This window comes from Rhinolophus sinicus, chromosome 5 (genome assembly GCF_057876585.1).
Source record: "Rhinolophus sinicus isolate RSI-liver-muscle chromosome 5, RSI-T2T, whole genome shotgun sequence".
NCBI lineage: Eukaryota > Metazoa > Chordata > Mammalia > Chiroptera > Rhinolophidae > Rhinolophus > Rhinolophus sinicus.
The window spans coordinates 63,721,893-63,734,228 of record NC_142505.1 but is presented as its reverse complement, the minus strand read 5'-3'; the positions used below and the strand labels follow the sequence as shown (position 1 = coordinate 63,734,228).

Here is a 12,336-nt window from a genome sequence, read left to right as displayed (position 1 = left end):
ATTCAGAATGAGTTGTCTAATTTCAAAAAAATAGTGCTCTTCAAAATGAAAGAAAATTCCATACAGAAAATTCAAGTACTGTCACACACTCTGTTAAAATAAAGAAAACAGGCTCAAAATGGAATCACTGGTGCTAAGCTCACATCACCAAACCAAGACTTAAAACCTAACTTAATTACAGTTTTAACCTTTCCCAGGCCTGGAATTTAAACCCATCAATCTGGAATTCCCTGGTCAACACTGGTGAGGTAATATGCCTAATAGACACACCATTGGTCTTTGATACTCTGGTTTTGTTTATACATCCATTATTAATCTGTACATGATATTGTCACACACTGAGCAAAATGCACAATATGCTGAGATATAGGCTGAGCCCTCAGAGGTTTTATAGTCTTTTTAGGAAAATAAGATAGGCTTACATACGTAAGACCAAATGGAAAGGGTTATGCCTGGAGTCCCAAATAGGATCAGATGAAAGCAATCCAGAAGGTGTCAATGTAGGGGTGGAGATGGGATTTTGAGGAAACATTTCTGGAATGTTATTGTAATAGTAGAAGCAAGTAAGTTTAAGGAACAGCAGCATTACAATTAGGTTGGAGTAAAAGGTTAGGCACCTCAGAGAAATCTTAGGACCTTAAGCCACAATTTGAAAATTATGTTACAGAATCCATCCATTCAAGGTCTCCGTTAGCTGGCTGAGGAATCTGAAATTTATCTTACTGATAATAGGAGGAACTGAAAGTTATCTTAGCATGAAATTTGGCTTATCAAAGTAGTTTTTAAAGACAATGAAACTGGAAGCAAAGTACAAGAAATGAAATTGGAAAAGTAGGTGAAATGGATACAAGGAGATTAGATAACCACTTTGGGCCAAAAAATAAAAATTATATTCCATGATGAAAAAAACAACAACATTTAGAAATGTTGAATTATTTATCATCAGGCATACTTAAGGGTTATGCTTTTTGTTGTTAACCTTCTGTTGAAAATAGTATTCTCTTTGACTAACAATCTAATGACAAATCCTCTTTTAAATGTCATTTCAAATCCTTTTTGGAATATCTGCAGACTCTCAAAGGAACTTGGGATGTTTTCATGTTTCCTATAAAATGTTAGAAAACCTTGCTTTTCAAAATGTCAGCTGCAGAATGAACTTCTAGAAAATAAAGCTTTAGAGGTTTCCCTTCTTTTATTTTAACACAAATAGTCTATGTATATTTTTCAATATCCTTTAATATTACCCCTAAGTGATGAATGGCCAGTGTGGAAGGAAGGGGACTGAAAAAACTCTGTCATTTTGCAAAGAGTTCATTATTTTTACCCGATTTTGCAGAGTGTCATTTTAAATAAGTGCTAGCCTGGAAGAGGTTTTTATTGTTTTGAACCACAGGCTTTATATTACCTTAAACACACACACACACACACACACACACACACACACACATACACACACAAAACCTCTCAGCCGCAAGTTGGATGCTTTTGGCAGCACTGCAAATCTAGCACCACCCAGGGAGGGAGTGTGTTCGTTTGTGCTCATTTCTGGCAGGGCAGAGGAATGCTGGACATCCAGACAACCAGGAAGGCTGCCCGGTGCATCGGCACGCTGCTCCCCTGTCCCACGCCAGGGCCTCCTCCTTCTGCAACACACAGGTAAATATACTGAGGTGCTGATTCACGTGGAGCGTCCTAGCCTTAGAGCAAGCCGTGCAAGTCAAGTGCAATGCAGTGAAGGTGCATAAGTCTCCTCGATAACTTCAGGGAGCTCAACTGGGCCTATCTTAGGCCAAAAGGTTCTCATTAGACCCAATCAATTGCTGAAAAAGTCCTTTTGGGTTTTATTATTATTTATATGTTTGTATGTCACTTTGCTGCACGCTTTTCTATAAACTATTAAAAAATATTAAAACAGCAACTGAATGTTTTTTACAAATCTGTGAGTAGATGTTGATCTGTTATTCTTTCATATTCATAAATTATAAAATTATAAAATCTTATTGCAACGCTGAAAAATGAACTATTATATAAAGTTTAGTTTTCAATGTTAATGCTTGAAAATACTACAAATGGATAAAATGTAAAATTTAACATTAGAGAGTGAACTGAAAATCTATTACTGAGAAAACATTTCCCTATAAGATGGCAGTAGTCTCTAAATATAAAGCTCAATGTTATAACTTTGGGTTTAATGAATTTTTTTATACCACAAATTCTGTTTCCACTTAGATGTCAGAAACTGAGCTGGAAAAGATAAAAGTAAGAACAACGGAGCATTTTGAAAATGATAAAAATAACATTTCTTGGTTGAAGGAAGGTAAGTCCTCTTGCTGTCCGTTTTCTGTCAATGTGAACATTCTGTTTTTAGTGTAAGCAAGAGATCGTGTAGGAAGAGGAAAAATGTCCCAGCAATTCAAAGAATATTAATACTTCTGATTTTTTTTCCTTTTTCTTCTCTTGGCCTAAGTAGTAGTTTGAGGATCTTTAGTATTGAAATGCTTTTTGTATTTCCTATGTTGCAGTAAACACAGATTATTTTGTTGGTAAGAGAATATACATTTTCAGCTCAGATACATCGTGTCTGTGAAGTTCTTGTTGTGCTGTAGAAACTTCTCCTTTAACCAAGGAGACTAAATAATGTGAGGACAAGTATTTTTTAAATAATAATCACAGTGGGGAACGCACGCTGTAGGAAGTAATGTCTACAAATAGAATCGCCATTCACTGCAGTTAGAGAAGCCACCTTCCCAGGGGAGAATGCTGTCAGCCAGAGGAACGGCGTGCGTAAGGCAGTTGCTTGAAATATACAAATCGATATGGTCTCCTATGATGAGTACAAATTGGTGCAATTTTGAAAATACGAATCAACTCATGATGATTTACTAGAAGATTTGGTTTTATAATCTTTTCATTTTTTAAACATCTTTAATGTTTCTTAAAGGAAACTGATTTAATATTTTATCTAAATAGGTGTCTGTGTCTTTTACACCATTTCATGTATTTATTCAATTATAAAGAAACAGCTCTTACGTAGTTGCTATTCCTCAAAATTGTTTTATAAGGTCACAGGAGACTTTAATGTTTATGTCAAGTAAGTCCCAGAACCCCAGAACAATATTACCAATGACATTCACAATGCGTGTTGTGATTATGCTGAGTCATCACAAGAACCCTATGAACAGTAGTTACTCCGACTTTTCAGATGAGAAGGCAAAGTCACAAAGTTAAGTAAACGGCCTAAAATTACAAGATTAGGAAGTGTGACAGAGTGGGTGTGACCTCCAAGTGTGTGACTCCACAGCATATAAATTCAACCAAACCTTACACAATGCTTCAAAGGAAAGATGTGTAAGTTCCTTGTCAGGGCATGACCTGTGCTCAGTAGTTTTCCTCAGGTACTTAAACCAGCACCTCCACATTCATACACACCCTCCTGGCCACTCTTCTCCTTTATCCAGTCCTGTCTCCTCCCTCATTGTAAAAATGTTCACTTTTCTAAAAAAGATCCTTCCTCCTGCCCCACGCCCCAGTAATCAAATTAATAGCTGGAGCTCGTCTCCACTAGAGGCTCTATTGCAGGATAAAAGTTGGTGCAGGCATGAAGTATTCTTAGAATCATTTCCTTCAAAAAGCCACAGGGTGAGAGAAAATTATCTGACTTCTCTTTATTAAAAACAACTTAAATAGAACATTTTAAAAACAATGTGCAAGTAAAAAATTGAACTTCGGTCAAAGGTTTCCCTGTGTTTTTCTTACAAACCCCAAATCCATGAAAACAGAGGTGTTCTTCTTTACTAAAGTGAAGTTTAAATTATTTATTGTTGCTTTCGTTACTCCATGCTGTTGATGTCTCACATAGAAACAATGATGACTTTGATAGGCCAATCAATGGTTTCTGAAGAATTTTCTTTTGAAAAAATTGTTTCCGTTAAGTACAGTTCAGGCACTGAATTCTGGTAATCTATAGAATCTAATTTCCCAGGTAACTTGTTTTATCCCATTTGGATACTTCATTTAAGCTACATTCAAATTACATTTACTATATTTCATAAAAGAAAATCGAGCCAGGTTCTAGATGACAACATCTTAATTGGGAATTATCAGAATGAGTTAGTTTTCAAACATAAATCTATTTTTTAATGTTAAGACAAATTATATGTGTTGGGTTTTGTTTTCTTTTTTTTAAAGGTGTGCTGTCCATTAGAAAGACCTGAGCATTTGCAGTCAGGCAGGTGTGGTTTTCAAATCTCAGCTCAACTGTTTAACTAGTGTGTTGTGACTATGGAATGTGACATAACCTCCCTGAGCATGAGTGTCCTTAGCTGGGGATGATAATGTCTGCTTTGTGTGATTATGGAGATGAGATTTCATCATTTCTGTGTTTTTCCCCTCTTTAAACCATGATTCAAAATAATATAGTTATGTTTTTTGAGATCCTGGCTCATATTTGAGCAATCATTAATAGTAATAACACTCTGTATTTTTATAGCATTTCACATAGATTTCTTCATTTGGTCCCTATAACAACTTGATATGCAGTAGTATTGTCCCCCTTCTATAGATTGAGCGACTGAGGTTCAGAGAGACTTTGGATCTTGCTTAAATTTGCGGAGCTGTTAAGTGGCAAATTGAATCTCGAACCCAGGTCTTCCAGTTCCAAATTCTGTTCTTTGCCTTAAACCAACCAACTTATCACAGTGATTTCTCCAATGGTTATTAGTCAGTATTTTAAATCTATCTCCCCTTTCCATAAATGACAAAAATGATCTCTTCTCATGTCACAATGTTTCTTGCCTCCCTCTGCCACTCTAGCTGAATCCTCCCCATTGTTAAAATGGGGAATCATAGCCATGCCTTACTAGGGTTGGAGTGAGCACTCAGGGGGGTGATCTACGAAAAGCACTGAACGTAGCACCTGACCCCAGACTGAGCAGGCGACCAATAAGAGTGTTCACTATCCTTGTCAACCTGGGACTGAGGTGCTTTCTAATTTTCACTTACAAACATTCATTCATTCAATTTATCCAGTGCTATTCAACATGTATTAATCACGACATTGCTGGAGACAAGGCATGAGAGGGCAGAGAACAAGTAAAAAGAAAAAACAGACAGGTCCTGCACTCGGGAAGCTTATGATCTAATTGTCTTGCTTTTGCCTGGAAGGTGAGGCCCTTATTTACCTCCCACTTTCCTTCCGATGGGTCATGGGCTGGATGGCCTCTGCAGTGGTGTCAAGAAACCAGTTAAAGCCACACCCAGAGCTCTTATCAACAATTAGGGTAAACAGTGTTTGAGAAACACACTAGCAGACCTGCAAATGTACTTGTATATTTAATTACATGCTATTGCACCTTGTATCAAAGCATCAGGCAACCTTGTACCACTATGAGTCATGTTGCCTTTAAATTCTAGACTTCTCATATTTTAGATTTATCAGATTCCTAGAACCCAACTTAAGGAATTCAGGAGGACATAAGGTGGAGCCCAGGAATCAATGCATAAGGGCAAGACAAAGTGATTCTGAAGTAAGACATCCAGGGACCATACTTGGAAAAACCGCGTTTTAAGACAGAGAAACAAAATATGATTTTGATATATGCACCAGGCAAGATGAGCTGTCTTGTGCAATTGTGGACCAAAGTGGTCTAGAAAGGCCAGTCTTGAAGGTGGTCATGATCTGTTTGCCCAGGTGGAGAGGAGGAGAGAATGCCGGAGGAAAGTCATCAGAGACTGGAAGGGGTTTGCGTAGGTGCTATGGACATGGCATAATGACTAGTTACGTGCATCTGGATTGACACAAAATGGGAGGAACAAACTGAGTTCTGGCTCGAGGTTAGGTAGTTGGACACGGGTTCTGGGTTGTCACTGCAGGTCTAAGGGCAGGAGGAATATATTGAAGCATTATTTGGGCATATAAATGTATAACTAGTTTGCAGAATGGGATGGGACAGGCAGAGGAATGGTTAAGGCAAGAGGGAAGGTGACGGCTAAGACAGCCCTGCATTCAGCAGCCCTGAAGTGAGAAACACAGGACCTGGATAAAAGTCATAACAAGGAGAGGAAGAAAATAGGCCAAATGTGAAAAACCTCATGAAGGAAAATGGATATAACATAGAAATTGGGGGAAATTACAGGTGGAATAAGATGGCATGTAATACCCCATTAAGCCAGGGAGCATACTGGGTAAGCATCTCAGTGCTTGCACTGCACACATTTGATACGGAAGAGAAACATCAAAATGAAAGGATGGAAGCCTTTAAATTGTTGCCATTTGCAGTTTAAAATCACAGCGTCACCAGGGTGTGAACTACACACAATTTCTCACAGTGTCTCCTGATGTTCAGGAGAAGCGGGAAATCTGGATTTCCATGTGGAATCTCTTGATGTTTAAAGGTTAATAATATAAACAACAATAATAAAGCACCATGCCGGACAAATAAAACCAGGTTCTGGGAGTCTATTTCAGCCCATAGGCTACCAGTTTGTAACTTCTCGGAGCTTATATCCCTACACAAAATCGATTACAATTTCCCAAAAGCCAGTTTTCCATAAACACTGCTTCATTAGCGCGCGCGCGCGCACACACACACACACACACACACACACACATTTATATGTAGGTACAAAGTCAAGACAGTTTTCTAATTTTTTAAAAATGTGAAATTAAGACCACTGAAATAAGACTGCTTGTCCTGTAATTATCTGTAATTGTTTCAGTGATGAAGCATTCTGTTTATGATTGTAATAAATAGAGGGAAGAACAAAATAACCCCAAGTTATAAGTGTGCCCTCAGTGTAGCACAGCAAATTTACATTCTTCTAATCCAGTGTTGACTCTGTCCAACTCTGTTCCACTGGGTAGGTCTAAATGGGAAAATTCATACTTAGGGAAAAGGTTTGATTTCCTAAAAAGGAGAGGACGACAATGAACAAGTTCTTCTCTCACCTTCCAAAAATGCCAGGAAGAAAAAATCTCGGATGATGAGAACTGTGTTGTCATTTTGAAGTAAGCACAGCTCCTTTTCTGTAAGTGGTCACATGGTGACTACAGCCTTCCGTTATTTCAAAATCGTTATTTAGATACATTTTGGAGGAAACTCCCCTATATTTATTTAGTATTGATGTAGAGGAGTAAGATCTTGATTTGGCATCAAGAATACATGGATCACAATTTAATCAGAATTAATTAATATAAGGAACTAATAAATCAAGATACTGGAAAACAGAGGTCTCAAAAGCCATGTTCCAAAAATTCTCTTTTCAGTAAAATGCAAAACTTCAAATCCATAATACAAGAATTTTTTTCTCATTCCTGATCATCATTTAAACAAATGATGATGGATCACAAATCAGATGGAGAAAGTGAAAATCTTACTTATTTTTATTGACTTTCATAAATTCACTGGACTTCCCTTAATTTTAAGTGAATTTACTTCATTTGCTTAAAAAATAATTTCAGGTTATAAGCATTAAAACAGTTCCAAAATATGTATTTTACTCAATTCAGCAACCATTGCATGAGGCTCCTCTTGAACCCACAAACAAGATGTTAGGCAAAGGTACAAAGTTGTCAAACAATGAAAATGCCACCGTTCCTGCCCTCAAGGAACTCATGTATTTAAGTGCTTTATTATAATGACTAAATATAAATCCATGCTAATTCTTTCACTCAGATAATTCTCATTTTTAAAAGGGCATCTTTTTCTGACTAGCTTAAAAATTAAGCCACACTAATGCCTATTTTAAATTGTTAATTTCCAAAAATAGCATACCTTGAGATTTCTTTTATTATGTATATACAGGAAACAGGCTCATTAGCTCTTATTTCATTAATCTTCATTAACTTGTGACAATGTGTTACCTAATAACCAAAATACAGGTGAAGAAAAAGTAACAGCCAAATAGTATGATGTTTTGTTTTTAAACGTATTGGAAAGGAAAAATTAGATGTGGAAATATGCCCTTGCAAGCCACATAAGTAAGTAACAAGAACAAGATACTTTTACAGGATTAGTTGTTCTGAAGACTTGAAACAAGATGATGTGACAGAGGTTGGCATGGGGAACTCTCCTTTAGAATCAGTGGTTAAGGACATTCTGAGAGAGAGATTTGAGTTGAGAATTAAATGACAAGAAGAAGTCAGCTGTGCAAAAATCTGGGAAGAGTATTCCAACAAGGAGAAGAGCTTGTGCAACGATAGTATGGCTCAGAATTCAGAATGCCTGGATGTGAGCGAGAGAAAGAAGGAAGGGCGGAAGGGAGGGAGGGAAGGAGAGAGGGAGGGAGGACGGAAGGAAAGAAGGGAGGAAGGAAGGAAGGAAGGAAGGGAGGGAGGGAAGAGGAAGGGAAAAAAGAAAATGATGGAGAAAGGGAGTGAGTGATGGAGAGACAGGAAAGTGCTTAAGTTGGAAATAATGTTGGATCACATTGCTGGCCCCAGTCAGGAATTTGGATCTATTTTCCTAATTGGAGTTGGAAGCCACTGGACAGTCTAAGCAAGGGAATGTAAGGAATCACTTATGTTGTTTGAGGTAAAGAGTGCCACACAGGAATAAAATAGAAGACATTGCAGTTGAGTAAGCAAAAGGTAGTAACTGGAAAAAAAAAAAAAAAAAAAAAAAAAAGGTAGTAACTGAGACAGGATAAAATTGTGATGGTGAAAGAGGGAGAATAGGATTTGGGGCCCATTTTGGAGGTAGCGCCAACTGAACTGGCTGGTGCATTGGTTTGGGGCAACAGAAAGAAATGTGTCAGGGCAGACTCCTGCCTGGAGACACTGCATGAGGGTGATGCTGAATGGAGAAGAGTGAGAGGAAAACTGGCTGGGGAGGAGAGAATCAGAAGATCTGGGTGGTCAGGTTAAATGTGAAATGCCTATGAGGGATCCCAAACAGAGATTATCAACTAAGCAATAGGATATATGAGATCAGCTGCTGACAGGGAAAGTCTGCCAGAGATTTTACTTAGACCTGAAGGCTGAAAAGACATTTGTTAATGGAGAAAATAAAGGAAATGAAATAAAATTTCAGGTAGAGAAACAGGGCAGGAAAAACATGTCCTGCTCCAAAAAGTGAATGAAAACAAGAGTGGCTGGAGCGTCTTGACCCAAAGGAAGGCTGGCATTTGATGAGTGTGGGGAGTTGGCCCAGGAACAGAGCCAACCTTTCATAGATTTCAGTCAGCATTTTGGATTCCAATAAACTCTGTTCCCTGGAAATGTCTACTAAAGATATATTTTACATTGTAGTAAAATTTATCCTACTGCATTTTATTTTCAAAAGAACATAAGGTAAAAGATTACCAAAGATAGCACAGTACTATAAAAATTTAACAATTATTTAATGAAGCTATAATAGTTTGTATTAGTCAGGTTCCGAAAAACAGAATCAGTAGGATGGATGGATAGATAGATAGATAGATAGATAGATAGATAGATAGATAGATAGATAGATAGATAGATAGAGTTATTATGAGGGACTGGTTCACATAATTACGGGGGCTGAGAAGTTGTACAATCTGCTGCCTGCAATCTGGAAACCCAGGAAAGTCAGTCCGAGCCCCAAGTTCTAAGACCCAGTGGAATAACTCCTGGTCCAGTAAGATGTTCCAAGAACCAGGAATGCTGACGTCCAAGGGCAGGAGAAGATATATACCCCAGCTCAAGCAGAGAGAGAAATTTGCCCTTTGTGGGGACAGAGCCCCAGAAAGCAGTTCCCAGGCTCTCGGCCTCACATAGAAAGGTGCTGGCTCAGGTAGTAAAATGGCCATCAACTGTGATTGGATGGCCATCAGCTGTGGCTAGTTGGCCGTCAGCTGTAACCAGTGAGCCATTGGCCACTAATATAACTGCTGTGGCTATGCTAGCAGCAAAATGGGGGCTAGCAAGAAAATGGTGGCTGAGCTAACAAGAGCAGATTGCAGAGAGGCGGATGCTGCCAGAGAGTATATAGTGATATGACTCCCCTACTTATGGCTCCATGGGTGTTCCTTTTTGGCCTCACCATATCCTGCATTCTCTTGCGGGGAGTGGGAGCAGAGACCCCGCCGGACACCCTGCATGACACATGGCGTAGTTGGCAGGATATGGTGCCGGCCAAGGCTCTCCAAAGGGCGGTGGAGCAGTTTGTGTGTATGAACACTCAGTCTCTGGAAGACCAGGAGGAGCAGCTGCCGGAGAGCTGGACCCCCGTGGAGGAGTGGAAAGACGTGGATGGTTCCCCAACCAGCAAAGGTGGCAGAGAAAGCAAAGGACATTGCGGCCCTGTGGGCTGGGAAGTGCTTGCTGAGGCAGCCTGGATGCAGGACTTGTCCCAGGAGGAAAGGCTTGCTGAGTCCTCCGTGGGAGATGAGGGTGAGGTCAAGGTTGTCCCTCACTCCCAGGACAGCCATGGCGAATAACTATGGACTATGGGGAATTGCCTTCCATCCCTAATTTAATGGACCGCTTGACTGTTTGTTTGGGAACATACCACCATGCAGTGGAACTGGGGGATATTTGCTTTTGTGTCCCAACTGGCCACCATTGAGAATATGTAAGCACCTTGATTGTGAGTCACTGTTGTTCCAGCAGGACACCCTGAGAGGCCCAGAGAGAGTGGTGGTACCGAGAGCCCTGGCTGAGTCCAGGAAGTCTGGCTGAGCCCAGAGAGAGACTGGCAGTGCCCTGAGAAACCCTGGCTGTGCCCAGGGAAACTAGTGGTACCCTAAGAAGCCCAGGAAGTCTGGCTGTGCCCAGAAGCATTGGTGGTGTCCTGAGAAACCCTGGGTGTGCCCGAGAGCCTGGCTGTGTCCAGGATATTGCATTCACCTCCAGGCTCCTCGCACAGGCCCCCTCACGGAAGACACTTGTCACATAGATTGTGAGGTGAGAGCCTATAGGGGTGGAGAGTGGGGACAGAGCCCCAAAGAGCAGTTTCCAGGCTCTTGGCCTCATATGGAGGGGTGCTGGCTGGGTGGTAGATGGCCATCAGCTGTGGCTGGGTGGCCGTCAGCTGTAACCATTGAGCCATTGGCCACTAATATAACTGCTGCGGCTACGGGGGAGAGTTGAAGATAGTAGAGGAGCAGAGTCGAGGAGAGTGGAGGAGAGTCGTCAGTCGGTTGGCAGAAAAGTGGACAGCAGGTCGCACGTCCTGTGAACCCATCCTCCAGTGAGACCATCGTGATATGACTCCCCTATTTACGGCTCTGTGGGTGTTCCTTTTTGGCCTCACCATATCCTGCGTTCTCTTGTGGGAAGCGGGAGCAGAGACCCCGCCAGCCGCCCCGCACGACACCCTTCTTTAGCCTTCTTGTTCTGTTTCACCCCTTACAGATTGGATGGTGCCCACGTCATTGGTGAAAGTGATTTTTCTTTAATCAGATTACCAATTCAAATGCTAATCTATTCCTGAAAGACCCTAACAGACACAGTCAGAAATAATGTTTTACCAGCTACCTGGTAGTCCCTTAGGCTACTGAAGTTGACACATAAAATTAATCATCACATAGTTCTTGAGAGTAAAGTAACAGACATCTGACTCTAGCTAAATTAATGAAAAGAGACATTTATTGGAAGACTTGGAGGTGGCTCAGAGTTAAGAAGGAAAATCCAGGACCAGAAGGGGTAGAAACTGAGGTAGCTGTGGTGATCCGAACAGCAAGACTAAACAAATATACTCAGGTCACCACTCCTGGAGCAATTTAGCTCCACATACTTTTTCTGTCCTCTCATCCCCTGTACTCAAGACTCCAAATCCCAAAGAAAAAGTACAACTGCCTTGGCCATTTGTTCCCATCCTGGCGAGGCAGGGCAGGGAACACTACCTGACAGCATCACAAGGCTAGGGTAGTAGATGATTCTTCAGAGGTAACGCAGGGTTCTAGCCCCAGAACACAGGGAAAACAGATATTGTGTGGCCTTCAAATAATGTCTACTCTAAGAGCCAGTATCCATGACCCAATTTCCAGTGCTTTCCTCCACAAGGGATAATATTTTCTTCAGAACCCTATCTGTGTTGATGGAGAGCTGAACATTTCAGGAAGGAGGGTACTTACTTTAAATGCATTGGCCTTCTACTAAAGTTCAAATGTCAGCGTCATTATGATTCTGTGATCACCTTATTTTATGTTTAGAAAGTTCAGTAAAATATGAGATTTTCTGTGTTCTCATAGGTCAACAAATTAAATTCCAGTGGCACATCCTACAGCTGACGGTAGAAATTTCTTTCCAACTAAGCCTATAAAATAGTCAGTTCATTTCTTACAAAGTGATGATGTTGATCCCAATGGAATCAAGGCCTAGAAGATGCCATGTCAGCCTTAAGACTATGACCAGATGAATTAATCAGTGCAAAG

At 40.4% G+C, this 12,336-nt stretch overlaps 1 protein-coding gene across 1 annotated transcript in view; it reads left to right on the top strand.

Moving 5' to 3' along the window:
* Positions 1-1,510: 1,510 nt before the first annotated feature.
* MDFIC2 (MyoD family inhibitor domain containing 2) overlaps positions 1,511-12,336 on the top strand; it is a 122,655-nt gene continuing 111,829 nt past the window's right edge. The window contains exons 1-2 of the mRNA XM_088798536.1: positions 1,511-1,656; positions 2,230-2,317. Coding sequence (XP_088654662.1) covers positions 2,230-2,317 — 88 coding nt within the window. The 5' untranslated portion in view covers positions 1,511-1,656. The remainder of the gene's footprint in view (positions 1,657-2,229; positions 2,318-12,336) is intronic.